Source organism: Seriola aureovittata, chromosome 12 (assembly GCF_021018895.1).
Source record: "Seriola aureovittata isolate HTS-2021-v1 ecotype China chromosome 12, ASM2101889v1, whole genome shotgun sequence".
Lineage (NCBI taxonomy): Eukaryota > Metazoa > Chordata > Actinopteri > Carangiformes > Carangidae > Seriola > Seriola aureovittata.
Window position 1 is genome coordinate 10,093,061 of NC_079375.1, and position 17,529 is coordinate 10,110,589.

At 37.5% G+C, this 17,529-nt stretch overlaps 1 protein-coding gene and 1 long non-coding RNA gene across 2 annotated transcripts in view; one reads left to right on the forward strand and one right to left on the reverse strand.

Moving 5' to 3' along the window:
• On the forward strand, nt 1–17,490 carry LOC130179307 (macrophage mannose receptor 1-like). Its single transcript, XM_056392206.1, has 33 exons — nt 1–178; nt 552–908; nt 1,297–1,467; nt 1,749–1,904; nt 2,214–2,336; nt 3,265–3,402; nt 3,547–3,726; nt 4,251–4,405; nt 4,989–5,102; nt 5,668–5,783; nt 5,953–6,101; nt 6,194–6,393; nt 6,948–7,069; nt 7,419–7,491; nt 7,589–7,742; nt 7,950–7,988; nt 8,681–8,841; nt 8,945–9,006; nt 9,950–10,050; nt 10,450–10,592; nt 10,880–10,985; nt 11,488–11,615; nt 11,733–11,777; nt 11,891–11,932; nt 12,032–12,079; nt 12,574–12,676; nt 13,120–13,352; nt 14,725–14,890; nt 15,192–15,359; nt 15,442–15,558; nt 15,862–16,020; nt 16,583–16,612; nt 16,702–17,490. The coding sequence occupies exons 1-33, from the start codon at nt 106–108 to the stop codon at nt 16,950–16,952; spliced, it is 4,383 nt and encodes a 1,460-aa protein (XP_056248181.1). The 5' UTR covers nt 1–105; the 3' UTR covers nt 16,953–17,490.
• Nucleotides 8,739–17,529, reverse strand: part of LOC130179310 (uncharacterized) — a 29,570-nt gene continuing 20,779 nt past the window's right edge. Inside the window, exons 3-4 of the long non-coding RNA XR_008829275.1 lie at nt 8,920–9,000; nt 8,739–8,815 (exon numbers count right to left, since the gene is read on the reverse strand). This is a non-coding gene — a long non-coding RNA (uncharacterized LOC130179310). The remainder of the gene's footprint in view (nt 8,816–8,919; nt 9,001–17,529) is intronic.

The following is a 17,529-nucleotide window of genomic DNA, read 5'->3' on the forward strand; positions in this document are numbered from 1 at the left end:
CGTCTGTACTACTTAAATTCACTTCTTTCCACAATCATTCACACGTCTCATATTCTCTGCAACAACACATGGACAAAGTCTTTGGCTTTAAGAAAGTTTAGAAAAATGCTAACAATCAAGATAACTTGTACAACCTTGGTGCTACTCATCCAAACATTACAATGTTTGGCTTCAGATGGTACAGTATTCCAACTTTTAGTTTTAAGCTTTTTATGTACAGTATACTATGCATATTGAATGGTATACTGCAAACTGTGTCCTTTACTATGTGTCAGTGTGTTACCTGCGTTATCCTGTTTTTTAGATTTGTTACAAGTCAATATTAATTACAATATTGGTACTGTAATTATAATAAATTAGTTTGCTTATTAATTTTTCTGTTTATTCTGTGAATAATGTCAGTATTATTGTCCATATAATATAAAAATCAAATAAGACACAGTTGAAACAACTCCAATGACAGACTGTTATTAAGAGCATTATCTGATATCTCCTGCATTCTCTTAGAAACAGAACTGTGTGTTGATAATTTGAACAAACTTTCTCTGCAGATTCGCCATTTCAACTAACAAACAGAGCCACTGGTTTTTGTTTGGTTAAAATACATAATTTTTGCCCTGAAATTCGCTGGACAACTGGTGACCGACTTATGGCTACGTGGCTGAATAGGTGCCTTGGAGCCCAGGGGAAAAGTGTGGGGAGTGAAGTAAGCCTCTACGAGTGTGACGAAAACAGTGAACTCCAGAAGTGGGAATGCAAGAATGAAACCGTGCTCGCTCTCAAAGGCCAAGAGCTTTACATTGAGCTCAATGCAGATAACACAGCAGTTCTCTCCAAAACAATAGGACCCAATAACCACCTGACAATTTCAGGGACGTCCAGTGGTGCCTGCACAAGAACATACAGAGGTACAGTAAACAAACTCATAATAATTTTTATGGAACTTAAAGTATAAAACTGGAACGATGAAGATGACAGATTTAGAGACTTCAAAGGTGGGGGGTTAAATATCAAATTATTATTATTATTTTTTTTTTTTTTTACACATAATTACAGTATATGCTAGCTTCAGCCAGCAGGAAGCAAACTGGTACTCATGCATTGGAATTTACAATACATGTTCCAAATACTCACAACAATAAAAGGCATTTATTAGAAGGATTTCATTCCACAGTTTCACACTTACTATCATAAGTTGTCACATATTCTTGTTGTTAATTACTATAAGTACAACTATTCTGAAACTAATTAAACTATTCTTTCATATGTTCTTTTGTCCTTGTTTGGGTCTTTCAGAACTTTTTACCATAGGAGGAAATGCAAATGGTAGGACCTGCATGTTTCCCTTCATGTACAAAAACGAATGGTACTCCGACTGCACTACGGTTGACGTGGAGGAAAAGCACCTATGGTGTTCAGTTGAAACAAAATTTGAACATAATATCTGGGGCTTCTGCCCAACTAACTGTGAGTACTGCCTGTGAGAAATAAAGGTTTCATTTTATTGCAGTGAGAGAGGGGCACATAAATACAATGCACATTCTTTTAAATGTACACTGGGCTGAAGGCTTTCAGGATAATAATGCCCCTAAAAAGCAGGGCATCATTTGATTTTGCACTGATCTCGACTTTACATCAGCCTCTCACATTCAAAGAAAACATGGAGGCATAAATGTGCAACTTGAGGGAACATAAAAAAAATTACATTCTTTAATGCATTTCCATGGTTTTGTATGTGTATTTCACAGCCAAACTATACTGGAACCAAAACATCGCAACAGGAGTGTATTACCAGCTCAACACCCAGTCAGCTCTGACTTGGTCCCAGGCTGTGGCCAGCTGCAAACAGCAGGGTGCCTCCCTGCTCAGTATCACCGATCCCCATGAAAGGGTTTATATCATAGGTAAGGTGACACTGACTCTATATTCAATGTATTGATAAAGGATACATGTGTTTAGACTGAGAAGTGTTTGAAGAATACCTACAAGTAACATTCATTCATCATTTCTTCCACATAATAAGTGATCCAGTCTGCAAGATCTGAAGTCTAGTTTAATCAACATCTACTTCATAATTATTAGTTTACTGTGTCATTTTTCATTAAAATTATGCTTGATTAACACGATTAAATGAAGGCATGGGTACTAAGTAAGAAAGCTATTATTTTATAATTTTTCATTTTCCATGCTTTTTTTAAAATACACACCCACAGCACTACTAGGAGCAGAGGGCAGGGGAAAAGGGGACAAGCTTTGGACTGGACTGACACTGGATCCAGAACATGGCTGGCAGTGGTCTAACGGGAAGCCTTACCGTTATCTGAACTGGGACTCAGGTAGGTTTTTTTTTCCACTTCATTACTTTTTGTTGCTACATTGATGACGCTAAGATAACCTGCATCTTTGATCAATTCCATCTGTCTTGTATTCTTTCTGCCATATACACACCATGTTGCCAGCCAGATGAGGAATTTATATTATATTGAATGAAAAGATGACTCACAGTCTCACGAAGTTTGACAGGAGGGGAATTTTCCAACAAGACAATGATCCACAACCCACTGCAAAAATTGTGTGTGCTGTTTCAGGAGAAAAAAAGTGAAAAGTATAACCTCACCAAGTTTGTCCCCTGACTTGAATCTTACTTGAACCTGACTATCAGCAAAAGCCCTTCAGCAAAGAGCAGCGGGAAAGAATCATCTGTGAAGAATGGCAGAACATCTCTGAATAGAGTCCAGCAAGATTGGTATCATCCATGCCCAGGAGGATCAAATCTGTCATGAAAAATAAAGGCCCACATACAAAATATTACCAAAATAAAAGAGAGGATCTCACTAATGAAGGACGGGTGTACAGACTTATATGGACCTTTCATTATAGTCAAACACTTCTGTTTCAAATTAATTGGCTTCATTCTTCTTGGGATTTGGCTAAAAACAAATTGTATCTAATGGACAAGATTTGTAATTACTTGACCTTTTAGTGATTGTGACCAGGTTTTTGTGTCTGATTCTTTTGGTTCTACTTTTCCTATTTCTACTTCTTTTTATTGTTGTTTTGACTGTTGACATGCGTTGATATACATCAGTAACTTTGCTATTTATATTGCAATTCTTTTTTAGGCCTGCAAGTGCTGAATTTACACAGTAGTGATGTAATTCGATAGCATTAGAATTTGTTTAAATGTTAGAAGTAAAATGAATGTAAAGTTGAAATAGTGGAGTCTAGGCTATTGTGTCAAGTTTAACCATTGTCTTGTTTTAGGACATCCACTTGCTAATCCAGGAGAAAACTGTGCAATTATTGATGGTGCTGTACAGTACTCCTGGCAAAGTTCAGTATGCACCAGAAAACTGGGCTACATCTGCAACAGTGATGGAACTTTGGCTCCTCCCACTGAAGGTAAAGAAAAGACCTGTTCTACTCTAGTAGAGCTGTACTCCCTGTACTGTAGTTAGTGTGTTAATATTTTGTCTTCAGTTAATTTCATATATCTGTCACTCAGCCCTTATATGAATTTCTTCTTTCTTTCTTTCTCCTGACCAGCTGTTGAGACAGGCTTTTGTTCAAGCCCTTGGATTCCCTACAATGGTCACTGCTTCCACCTTAATCGCACTCAGAAAACATGGTCCGATGCTCAGAAAGCATGTCGCAAGGAAGGAGGGGACTTAGTCAGCATCCACAATGTGGAGGACCAAAGCTTTGTTATCTCTCAACTTGGATATGGTATGTGGAGACAATAAAATATAGTGTAGCTTGAAAGAAGCCTTTACAACAAACAATACACCTTTGAGTCTGAAGGGCTTTCCTGTGGTGCCATCCTGTGGCAAACCAAAACATAACCTGCCCCTCTATTTGTTATTTACACATCTGCTAGTGACTAATTTAGAGGTCTTTTAAACATACAATCTGATCAGTCATGAACTGCTATTTGATATCTGTTGGGCTGACAAAGATCCTTATGGATCTCGTTTTGGTATCAATTAAGTTACTTTATGATGATCTAAATATCTGCCAACATACATGACCTTTGCTGTGTGTATAGCGCCTCTGTTCTAATTTCCTTGTTATGTAGAGCCTTACAACCAGTTAGAGTTACAACAGTAATTGTAAATGTTGCACACAGACCTATGGCCAAACAACGAGAGTCTACAGCTGACACACAGTCGGCGCTAATGAACAAGCGCTCCACAAGAAATTGTAGGACAGATGGTTTATTAATACTTTTTTTTTTCTGTCCCTGTCTGCAGCATCCACTGATGAGCTTTGGATTGGACTGAATGACAGGAAGACAGAGGGGCTGTTTGACTGGACTGACCACTGTACTGTCAGCTTTACCAGCTGGGAGTTTGGGAAACCTTCTGTGTTCACAGATCAAGAAAACTGTGTTCTCATCAAGGGAGAGGTAAGGTGCATCATGTGGGTATAATGCACAATAGCTTCTTGTAAAAGTATCATTATTTGTCCAGTAATAAAAACGGCTTCGGTCACCAAAATGGGAAAATGTGTAGCTATGAATCACACCTTGGTTCTTACTATGTGGCAACAATCTGGGGCTGGCCCTTTCCTGTTTCAAAACGATAACGCCCTGTGTACAAGGCAAGATCAAAAAGTGTCAACTGGCATCAACTGAATTAGAGTGCCAGACATGAGTCAAGTCTTAGCTACTAACATCAGTGGTCGACCTCGCTAATGGTATTGTGGCTGAATGGGAACAAATCCCTGCAGCCAAGAAGAGTGACAGCTGGCATACTAGTATTGTAGTACCCATGGTTTTGGAATGAGATACTCAATGACCACAAACGTGTAACATCTGGATCCACATATTTCTGGCCATACAATCTCCTGTACATGCTTATATCTATGATAATAAATTTGAACAGATTGCAGACTATGGGGGTTTTGTCTGATGACAAACTGTACATTGCGGTTTGTCAGTACATGCAGTTTCCACACAGATTAACATTTTATGGCATTTCTTCTTGCAGAATGGGAACTGGGCCGACCGCGTGTGTGGGGAGAAACATGGCTTCATTTGTATGAAGACAAGTGCCACCGAACCTTCTGGAGATGAAGTGGAGCAGAATGCAGGTTGCAAAATTGTGTGTGAACTTTACTTTTTCTTATTTATTAAAATATGTCTGTGGTTGATAACATTCTCATTCTTAGTTCTTTTATATTGCATCTTAGGCAACTTATGATATTTGGTATCTTTCCCAAACATACCTATTACTTGGCATGCTGTTTAAAAAGGGACACAATTTCAACAAATTATAAATTCAGAGGCCAGGTTGAGAGAAATACGCAGTGAAGAATATTATATAATATATTGATATTTATATATTATTTATATATTATATATATATATATATATATATATATATATATATATATATATATATATATGACAAACAGTGAAACTCTTTTCTGCCTAAAAAATAAAGAGGTTATGTTACAAACAATTACAAGCTGGACAGTGAAAGCCAGCTATCTCAGCATGTTAAGAGATACTGAATCAACAATATCAATAAGCAGCCCTGTCTAATCCCTGAAGATACAGTATGTTATGCCGTTTTACTTTTTGCTACCCCCTATAATGATGAAACATACTAAAAATATGACAAAAAACGAATGAAGTTTCCCCACAATTGTTTTCCGACAATCCAGGGTTGGAAAAGACATGGCTCCTACTGTTACTTTGTAGGAACAGAGACAAAGACGTTTGATGAAGCAAAAGACGGCTGCAAGAGCTTAGACTCCTACTTGGCAGATGTTTCAACTGGGTAAAAGCATTCGTATTGACTCCAAACATTCTGAACAGACTAAACATGAGCATGCTAGATTTTGGAGGTTCAGATACAACTCAAATTAAAAAAATAAATGCACTTTTATGACTGTACATTATTCACCGATATGAGAAATGTGTCATTTTATTTGTCTAAATATTTCCAGGGTGGACAATGCATTCCTAGTCAGCCTGGTAGGCTTGAGACCAGAGAAGTACTTCTGGCTAGGACTCTCAAACCAGAAAAACATTGATCAATTTGTGTGGACCAACACAGACTCAGTGAGGTTTACTCACTGGAACGCTGAAATGCCAGGTACAGAAAAAGAACTGAACTTCCTTTTATAAGATACGTTTAAATGTGGCTTCACCATCGACAATTGACGTTTTCTCCCTTGACAACATAAGGTCATCGACAAGGCTGTGTTGCCATGACAACTGGGTTTTTTGCTGGCCTCTGGGATGTACTGCCCTGCGACAATAAGGAGAAATACATTTGCAAACACCTGGCAGAGGGGGCAGTTTTAACTCCTGCCCCACCAACTGTCCCCACAACAAAATGTGCAGATGGCTGGACTCTAGTGTCGTCAAGAAAGTACTGCTATAAGGTAAGATCCAACGCAGCTTAACACAAGTGAAACACGTACACCTGCTACACATTAAAAAAAAAACACCCATAACTCGCATATCACCTCGGGGGAGACAAACCTCATAGTTTGCAAATCTCTGGTTTGCCAAATATTCACCAATTCCAGCTTCCCAAATGTAAATTTTGGTTGGTTTCTTGCATCTTTCATGCGAGTATACTGAATATCTCTTGTATTTGAACAGCTGGTCAGACAAAAATAAGAAGATAAGAGGAAATTGTGACGGGCATTTTTCACGCTTAATTGAAGGATCGAAGAAATAATCTTCAAATTAATTGATAATAAAAACAGTTGCTACTTACATCCATAAAAATGAAGAAAATGGATCACACAACCTAACAAACAACAAACACAATCAGAATTGCAACTATGCAACCAACCAAAATCTAAAAAATATCCTCTATTCTATAGTACATAGTTGTGTCTTTGGAGGCATTCCTTTAAATTATGCATGGAGGTTAAAGAGACAGTACCAAACCTTTACTCACAGTCAGATTTCTTGCCTTGTGTTTAAGTCGTTTTTGGAGACATCTTTAAACAAGAGGACCTGGTATGAGGCCAGAGATTACTGCATGGCCATTGGAGGAGACCTGCTCAGTATCCATAGCACTGATGATCTTAAAATGCCAATACACAGGTACAGTATAACCTGGTCTCATTGATTTAGAGCAGCATCAGACAAGATTTTCTGTAAAAAAATACACCCTTCTTTCCAGTCAAAATCACACATTAGCTGCATCAAAGCAGAGCATTCTCATTCTTTCTAGATGCTGTAGATTCATCCAGGTTGCCACAATAAATATTAGGTCATAAGTATGCTCATGTTAGTGTTTAGTGAATGGGAGATTATAAATTAAAGGACGCAACAAAATGTAAAGGTTGGTTGGTGTCCAAGAGAGCACTGCGACAGTGCTTCAACAGATAACTATGAAATGTATTTCTAACACAGGCTTCATTAATCATTAATACGAGTTTGCCCATTATAGCTATAGGACACTCTGGATTGGACTCAGTGCCCCTGACCCAATCACTGGTTACGTATGGAGCGATGGATCCCCAGTGAGTTGAACAGTTTTCTCTTTCTTCAGTGGTTGACTTTATGTGACTCAATTACATTGTCATTTCATGATTAATTATTATTTTATTTTGTTTACAGGTAAATTTCCAACACTGGGAGGATGGAGAGCCAAACAATAAAAATAATGTGGAATCTTGTGCTGAATTCAATCCATACAATCAGGAGCGGTCTGGGTCTTGGAACGATGTGCAGTGTGAGAAGTACAATGGATGGATTTGTCAGATCCTTGCAGGTAAAGAGTGATCATTTGGTTAATACGTTTTAAAGAAAAATATGTTATTATGTTGTAACATCTGTTGTTGAGTAAGTTGAGTGACCGTAAATTGGGTGTTTTCAGCAATGTCTTCTTCATGTATTCAGATGTACACAATTTCAATGACAAGGTACCAACTAACTCCTCAATACTATATCTTTTTATCTCCTTTCTATGTCCTTACAGGAAAGACTCCAAACCCGCCACCAGACCCCATCACTCCTGGTATGTGGGCTACTATGTACAAGTATGAGACCACTGAGAAATACAGCATTTTTACATGACTTTTGAAGTAAAGAATTCTCCTACATCATGCAGATACAATCTGAGCAATAAATGCCCTGTGCTCTTTTTGGCCCACCCAAAAGAAAATGTATATATTGTGATTGTTGGTTTCATTACAGCACCCTGTGTCCCTTGTGTTGTGTAGTGTCTTCTCTGCCTATGATAAAATATTGACATATTACTGCTCTATGCAAGATTTGCTCAGTTGTATTGGAATACAGTCCCTCATCTATGTAAACTGCTACCACAAAGGTATCCAGTTAAATGAATGAAAACTAGGGATGCATAACAAAACCTAAAAAAAAAAAAAAGTATAATTCCTTCTTTATGCTTTCAAATTTTTTTCAAAGGGGAACATAGGACAAGTGATTTACAGAGCAGATATATGTGCTATAGCAGACGAAAATGCAATTTAGTTTCAAGTGGAATTCAAGTATGATGACTTGGTGACACTCCCATGCTGCAGCTGTTACATCTTTGTGGGGTGGGCCTTATTTGATTTTTAGCAGTGCACATCTGCTGCATGTCTTTAAATTAAAGCAGCTATCAGACACCAAGCTGAGAGCAACTGAAAATAAATCTGACATTACATGTATACTGAAGCTCTACTACATGTTTCTAACATGTTAAAGACAACAAGACCTCAGATGGGTGGTTGGAATGGAATGGGATTCAGTATTATATTAATGAAAAGTGGATGGCCATGGAAGATGCTCGCAACTTCTGCCACCAGAGGCATGGGGACTTGGTGACTATCAACAGTGAAGCTGAAAATGGATTTTTATGGAAACAGGTGAGCAGTGACATAAATACCGCATTATTTACATGGCATTTAAATACGGAAATAACTGAAATGTATGGGTGGTTTTACCATATTCTTCTGTCTCTGTGTGCAGATATCCAGGACTTACGGGTCTTACTGGATTGGCATGACTGTAGATCTTGATGGAACCTATGAGTGAGTATGAATTAAATACAAATTAAAAAAAGTCAGAAAGAAAAAATTCAATATTTCCCAGCAATTAAGGGTAGTGAGCATCTGCATTCATATAGTGATATTAGAATTAAATTATAACTCATAAGCCTCTATACAGCTTTATATCTAGTAAGTCTATCTAAGTATCAAATTCATAGGACATTTCTGTGAATTCTTTGTTGAATTTTAAAATATGTACTGGTGCAAGTTTGGCCTGATAGAGATCCAAACTGTTGCATTCTTGTGTTCATTGGAAATATTGTAGTAATCTAATGTCTTTGACAGAAACGTACAGTATACGGTTGTTGCTGTTACAGTATTAATATTTTAGGACTTACTTATACACAAATAGTTGGTGGTAGTACAGTGGTGTTACAGAGTGGAGCTCTTTCCGACACACACTATCTTTAGCAAGTGCTAATGACAGCATGTAGGGAGAACACAGGCTAACAACAGTCCAGTTTAATTTAGGCCTAACATCAAGTTACTAACAGACTTTAACTGAATTAGTTACAGCCAATAAGACGTACCAGCAGCTAAGATGAGTAGCTGCAACCAAATGTTTTCTACACTGCTTTGCTAATGATTATTAGCGTTGGAGCTTAGTGAATCTGTGTATCTTTTGAACTTCACTGTCACAGCTCCAATGACTATTGCACTTGCCAATTTTCAATGGCTTATGCAGTGGGACAATATGAAAAGCCAATTGAACCGAGCTGGTCATCTGACCCACTTAGAGCTCAGCCAGCGGTCCACAGCAGGACAGTGCCTCAGCAAAGTCAGTGGGCTGCCGCTGTTAAATTTACAGTATATAGTGGAAACACTGCAGCCTTTAGGCTTGAGGCAGTATGTCACTTTGCTAATTATATTTTCAGAGTGAGTTCTTTTGGTTAAAAAATTTCAATTTTGCTTGTATTGCATTAAGGTGGATGGATGGTTCTCAAGCAGAATTTGAAAGGTGGGATGAAGGTCAGCCTAATTTCAATACTTTTGATGAGAACTGTGCTGTCATGGAGCATGAGACTGGTGAGTAAATTACAATATGATTTACCTTCATTGACATACATGCAAATGATAAATTTAACATAGCACTAAACCTGTAATCTTTAATATTTCAGTACTGGTTTATTTCTCGACACTCACGCTCATTAAGCCACTCCTTTGTCAAAAATACAAGAAAGATAAAATTACATGCATATATTTTTTCCTGTGAATCCACCCATGCTTAGGTAGGCATCTGAATCTAGCCATTTAAAAAAAAAAAACAACAACAACTACTAAACAGCAGAGAAGAACACTGAATTTAAGAGGCATTAGAGGAAAAATGCTGACCATACACAGAATCAGAAATGGGGTTTGATTCTGTGAAAATCTTACTGTTGATTATCGTGTGTGTTGATTTTAATATCTTGGATTTTTTCACAGGATTCTGGCATGATTATAATTGTGGGTTCGAGCACAAGTCCATTTGTAAACGTAGTGGCTCACCACCTGCCAACACCACTGTAGCACCCACAGTGCCCCCCAAAGGTGGCTGCGTACTCCCCTGGAAAAAAATGAACTCCAAGGTCAGAGGTCATTTTCAACCTTTATAAATAAGTTGTGTTAAAGTATGAGAATAAAACCGATTCAAAGACAGAATGGAAATCTCAAAGCTTGCAATGACATGGGCTTTTGATTTGACAACACTTTTAATGTTGATCCTTTAAAGGTACAATGGTATTTGGAGATGTCACATTAAGCTGTTTTGTTATGTGAAATTTGGACACATGTACTGTACTTATAAGTACAATGTTTGTGTGGATGTATTTGGTATATTTCAGGAATTGTAAATTAACTAATTTCTTTTCGTTAGTGTTACATCATTATTACCAACCAGAAATTAACATGGGATGGAGCGAGGAAACAATGTCAAACAATGAATGGAAACTTGGCCTCTATTCCCTCAAGAGATGTTCAAGGTTTGTTTCACTTTTTTTTTCTCCAATAAAATATAGACCAATCTTTGTAACTGCTCCTGTTTAGGGAGCATTGTCAGGTCCACTTTACACTGGTAAGAAAAAGTATGTGAATGAACTAGTTTTCTTCATTAATGGGTGCTTCCATGCCACAGACACTGTATTCCATGGAACCATGCACTATGTTTTACACATGGTAGACTCATGAACAGAGATATTAAACAGCTCAAATGACTCCTTTAAACCTTCAGCTTTTACTCTGACCTTATTTTTTAGGCCATTGAGCATCTGAATTGTGTCTTTGAAATCATCTTAGCTTATCTTACTACTTGTAAGTGAGACAACTGATTTAAATGTTTCTTTTGTTATCCAGTTTATAATAGACAAACTTGTTAAAAACAGGTGAACCTCCAAGACTCGCTGTGACAGCACAGTGTATTGTGTTTCAGGTAAAATTGGAGGGAAATTAACTTCCATGCAAATAAATCATTGTTCAAATTTTCAGCATTTTTGGTGACTCAAATGGCTGACACACCTACTACAGACCTGTGGATTGGCTTTCATAGTTTCCATGGTCATCAATTTTACTGGAGTGATGGGCGACCAAAGTCATATGTCAACTTGGCTTTAAATGTAAGTGGATACAATCTGAATTAGGTTTTTACAATGTGAAGCAAGTGGATTGTGCGTGTGTGTCTGTGTGTAAAAATGTGACACTTTTTTCTCCACTGCCTGTTTTCTCAATTTTAGAGATTGGTCTATGATAACGTATTTCATCCACCCCACAGGATTTTGGTAACGTTTAAATTTAACTTTTCTTAAGGCATAACTGTATACAACAGTGTAATATGCATCATGTAGACAGAATCTATGTAAATTCACTATTGTGAATTGGGTTTACATTGCAGGATCTCGATCATCTCGGAGATTTTAACACACCATTTTTTCATGTGAGTGCAAAGCCACATATTTTTACATGACTTTTTTTTCATGAAAATTACCGTACACTTTTTGAATTTGTGTTTGTAATCTCTTGGTTTACATTGCAGGACTTCCCGCATTTTCGAAGATTTGAATCTCTCTTTTCTCATGACACAGTAAGAAGTTTGCCCCTTATTTTTTCATGACTTGGAGAGAAATTACATTTCAACTCTGTTATCAGACAACCACATTTTTTATTACACTGTAACAAGTCAGAATCTTGAAAACTTAAAAAAAAAAAAAAAAAAAAAAAATTGTGACTGAGGCCCCTCAGTGTTCCAATGCAATGAGGAGAATAAAGCAAATACTGAACATCTCTACTGTATTTCTTCAGATTGTTTTCTGTAATCAGATTACATTTGCAGACCGTCAGTACCAGATTGATAATGGTCTATTCATGAATGAAACATCCATAATGGCAAAGTTTCTATAAAGGGGCTTGCAACCATTTTAAACTATTTCTTGATTTTACATGGGAAAAATACATGGCTAGGCCTTCAATAAACTATTACATACTAGCAGTAATAAATGTATTATGATGCTGTCGTAATTACATTGGATCCTAACACGGTATTCTCTTTTCCCCACTGTTTTCGCTGTGCCTCCCCAGAACAAATGTGCTGTGATCAATACCAATCCACTCCTTGGTATTGGTAAATGGATACCTCAGTCCTGCAATGACACCAATGGATTTGTCTGTCTTCAAAAGGCTGGTGAGCCCAGCCATGATGTAATAGATGTGCTACTGCATCTGCCACCAACCAACTACACTTGGGGCCAAATCAGTGCCTCTCGCTTGCTCCCTCTCTTCCTCTCAAGAAAAGGAAAAATCACCTATAATTTATCTAAGATGATGCATAAATATGAATAACAATCAACAAGTACTTTACAAAAAGTCAGTGTGACATTTTCAGAATTTAAATTTAGACTTTATTCTACCTGTAAGAGCACAATTGCACAACAGCAGTTGATAATTTGCAAAGTGACTCTTCAGTATTGTATTCAATATTTCCCAGCTATTAGGTGAGTGAGCAACTGCATTCATATAGGGATGTTAGAATTGAATGATAACTAGCTAGCTAGATTACCTCTATACAGCAGCTACAACAGCTCTAAGTGTAAAAACTAAATTTGTTTCCATTCTCCCCCTAAACAGACCCATCTCTCCCAGACTCCCCTGAACCAACAGTTACTACCGACTATGCCAAAATAATGAATGACTCCATCAAGGCTGTGACTCAACCAATGACCTGGGATGGAGCCAAAAAGCACTGTGAAGATGATGATGCCAAACTGGCTAGCCTGCGAAATGAGTGGTCACAGGTCTATGTTGAGTGGCTGGCTCTGAGTCTGAACACTTCTCTGTGGATTGGAATAAACAAAATGCAGGTAAAATCTCTATCACAGCTAATGAGTGTTTATAACTACTGACCACTGCAAAAATTCATAACAAAAGGATTATTACTGATTTAAGGAGAAAATGGCATTTTGAGATCATGAAAATGCATTTGTCCATGACAAGTAATTAAACCTCCTCATGAACATTAGTGGTGTGATCCATGGGTACCAACTATTACGGTGGGGAAAAACATCTCAAAACCTTTCAACAGTGTTGGAGAGAAGCTGATTGCACTTCTTGGATACACAGAGTTTGATCATTTCCCAATGTGCTCAGGGAAAGCACGTCATCAATTTATCAAACAACCAAAGCAGGCCCCACTAGTTGCCTAACACAACTTGAAAATGTGTGTTGCCTGTTTTTGTGCACCCGTTCACCAGAGCAGAGTCTGCAAATCACTTGCCTGCAATCATGCACATGACGTGGCTGCTGTCACAAATAATGTCATCAGGATGCTAGAGGCAAGCTTTCAGTAAAATATGGCTTTTTTTGAGTGATTGTATTCCCGTAATGAGCAGCACCTCCTTGTGGTACAGTTAAAAAGTTACTGTCTAAAGGACTGCTCCATGCCTTCATGTAAGAAACGCTTAACACACACACGTACACACAAAACTTCCAGTATCCAGTTCTATCCATCCTTACATTTTGCCAGTATATGGATAAATCTGTTGCTCGAGTTTGAGAATTTTACTATCCTTAGCCACGCAGATTAAGCATACATTTGAACATTGTTAGAAATGTGTAGGGGTTTTGTTTTGTTGTTACAGAATAGACTTTTAAAGCACACATACACATGAATGACACTGCACTGATCTGGTAAAAATTTCCTATTTTCTCCATATTATATTTTTCACACACAGACACACATATACATATATATAACACTTATAACACTTGTGAAGGAGCGGGAATGTCAGCAATCTTTTTTTTTCAAAGCCTTTATTAGATAGCAGAAATGGAGACAGGCAGGAAATGTAGGGAGAGAGCAGGGGAAAGACACGCAGCAAATAGTCCAACTGGCTGGGAGTCAAACTGACAACTCGCTGCTCAGGGCATTTGAGCCCATGTGGTATGCACCTTCACCATTTGGCTATCAGGTTGCCCCATCAGCACAAAGTTTGATGACAATCCATTGACAATGTTGAAACATTTCAGTAAAACCCGAAAATAACAGCCTCATGGTTGCACTAGAGGAAATCTATACAAAACAACATGGTAATCTGACCAATGCTTAATATGATATTTCAGACTGAGACTTCCATCCATTCAGCCATGCAGTATTGACTTAAAAAGCACTAAGATGTTCTTGAAAAAATAAAGAACAACTAAGCTAAATGCACTCTGATCAATCTTTGCTTTCAGACCAGTGGTTATTTCAGATATATTGATGGCTGGCGCATGAAATTGACTTCCTGGGGTCACAATGAACCAAGCCCGGACCGACCATGTGTCTTTGTAGACATTGATGGAAAATGGAAGACTGCTTACTGCAATCAGACTATGAACAGTGTTTGTATGAAGTCAACAGGTATGACCGATAACAGTCTAATGTTAAATTTAAATAAATGAACTCGTAAGTCATCCTTAAAGCCAACATGTTTCAACTTAGAATTTATTTCCCTGTAAACATTAGGATACCTCCTGTGGTTTTGAAGACACTTAACATTTTTATCATTGCTCAGAAATGTACATTACATGAATTTTACCCTTTTACCTTTTATGCTTTTCTATGTGAACAAATTATCTTTCAAAGTAGTGTGAAAAAAAAATTGTAAATGTTTATTTCAATGGAAAGGATTTTAATCAATTACTCCCTCTCTCATTCACAGATGTGCCACCAACAGAGTCAAGTCTTTTTCCAGGAGTTTGCCCTGACGACCCAGATTCATTAAAAATAGGCGAGAAATATTTCTGGATACCATTTAAGGGTTACTGTTACATATTTTTCACAGATGAAAAAGAGTGGGCATCTGCAGCTGCTAGCTGTGCAAGACATGGTAAGAATTTTCTTGTGAAAGATATTTTTAGTAATAAAATGCCTGTAGCTTTCACTAAGGACTACTGTTTTGTTTTGTGAAGGTGGATCACTAGCCAGCATTGAAGACCCGTCTGAGCAAGAATTCATTCAAAATAACGCAAAGATATATAAAGACAGCCACACCTCTTTCTGGATCGGCTTGTATAAAACTCACAAAGGTACCTTCACATTGACTGCTCTAATATGAAAAGAAATATTCAGCTACAGGTAAAAGACTATACAAAAAGAAAAACTACGCTTGGTGGAAAAAATATATACATATAAGGTTATTTTGGGGAAAAATGCTATGGTTTTAAATTGTGTTTTTCAATCTTCAATTTCTTTTAATAGTTCACAAAGTATGGGAACTTCTTTTAGGTTACAGCACAAACATATGAGGAGAATTCTTTGCATTAAAAAAATAAAAATAAATTTGGTATTAAAAGAAACTGCACAAGAAAAAACAATCCATGTGTCTCCAGGGGACTGGTTGTGGTTGGACAACACAGTCAAGGACTACACTAACTGGGATGAAGGTCAACCTACTTTTCAAAACCATGGAGCGATTAGTGCTTCAGATGGGACATGGAAGACAGGTGCACAGTGGTATGATAGACCATACATCTGCAAAACACCCAAAGGTAAAATAATTCTTATGTAGACTGAGCTTGAATTGTAATTATGTTTTTGTTTTTTTTTTGTTTTTTTAAATCATGCCAAGATCAGACAACACAATATATCTGACTTTTGAGCTGACTGTGCCACATTAGACAATCACAGACTTTTCTGTCTTACAATAAGCATATACTGTAAGTGATCGGTAAGGTGCCAGTGACAACTTCACTGTTCCATCTGGAACAGTTGCTCGTTACTTTGCAAATGAATGTAGAGTTAATTAAGGTTATAGGTTCACTGACATTAAATAAAACATCACAAGTCGTCCTTGCAGATGTGAACATAAAAGACTTATGTTCTTATTGGCTAACATCCCAGACCATTGTAGAAGTTGTCAGATTGGATGACATCATTGTCTAAACGTAATGAGGTTTCCCAGATGCTGTGTTGCTTCCACAATGACACATGGAGAAACAAGCAATTGTCACATCCAATGCTCCCATCTTTTGCTCCCATCTGTGTAGCTGGAAGCTGAATATTGTGTAATTTTAGTGTACTATTGTGAACATTTTCCTTCTTTCTCTATAGTATTTCTACCAGTGCCATCCCCATCAGCCAGTAAGTAGCACATTTTATCTAATTCATTTCACTCAAAATTGTGACAAGTTCTTTTGGCTGATCATCACCTACCTTTTCAAACTGTACAGGAGTTGGGATTAATCCTAATCACAGAGGCCACATCATTTTGGCAGTTGTACTGGTCACTGCTGTGATTGCCGTGGGGGGAGTGATTGCCTTCTTCCTCTACAAGAAGTCTATTCGTCGCCTAACCATCCCTGGCACATTAAACACCTTTGACAACCCACTGTTCTTCAGCAATGAGCAGTCCCCACCTGATACGGTTGACAGTGGTATGAAGGCAGAGGACGTGAACCATGAGCCTGTTATAACTGTATGATTTAATTAAAAAAATGCATGACTGATGATGAAGAAAAGTTTCAACAGACTTGGCAATTAGAGGCTAAATTGGTTAAAGCAATATATTTTGTAGGATGTGTTATTTGGACTGAAATTATTTTTAATCAATCACATATGTTGTAATTACTAAGAATGAAGTGGTTGACTACTGGGAAGAATTCAATATACTTTTTTATTTTATTTTATTACAACTGTTAGGATAGTGCTGTGAATTTTTATCTTTGCTACATGTCGTATGAAAGGTTGCAATGTCTAGTTAACAATAAACACTTACAATTATTACTGCATTTCATCCTGCTTAAAGTTACATTATGCATAGCTTTATCTAGCTGGAACTTTCCTTTTTCAGTGTTTTTAACAGTTATATTCAGCGGGTCTGTTTGATTTGGGGGAGGAGACCTCTGTGGATAATTTGGCTCCCGGTAAAAAACCTCTTGAACGAATGACCTGGGAGAAGCTTACGGTAATGGTGGTAAAAACAACAACTCCTATGATCCCACGTTATTTCATGACGTCACCCAATGCTGTCTTTTGTTATTGTTTTGATTGAGAGACCC

Coding starts and splice junctions, on each gene's coding strand:
- LOC130179307 (XM_056392206.1), top strand. CDS start 106: ATGCTAACAATCAAGATAACTTGTACAACCTTGGTGCTACTCATCCAA. Junction 6,102..6,193: donor CTGGAACGCTGAAATGCCAG/GTACAGAAAAAG, acceptor TGACAACATAAG/GTCATCGACAAGGCTGTGTT. Junction 10,051..10,449: donor TGTCATGGAGCATGAGACTG/GTGAGTAAATTA, acceptor ATTTTTTCACAG/GATTCTGGCATGATTATAAT.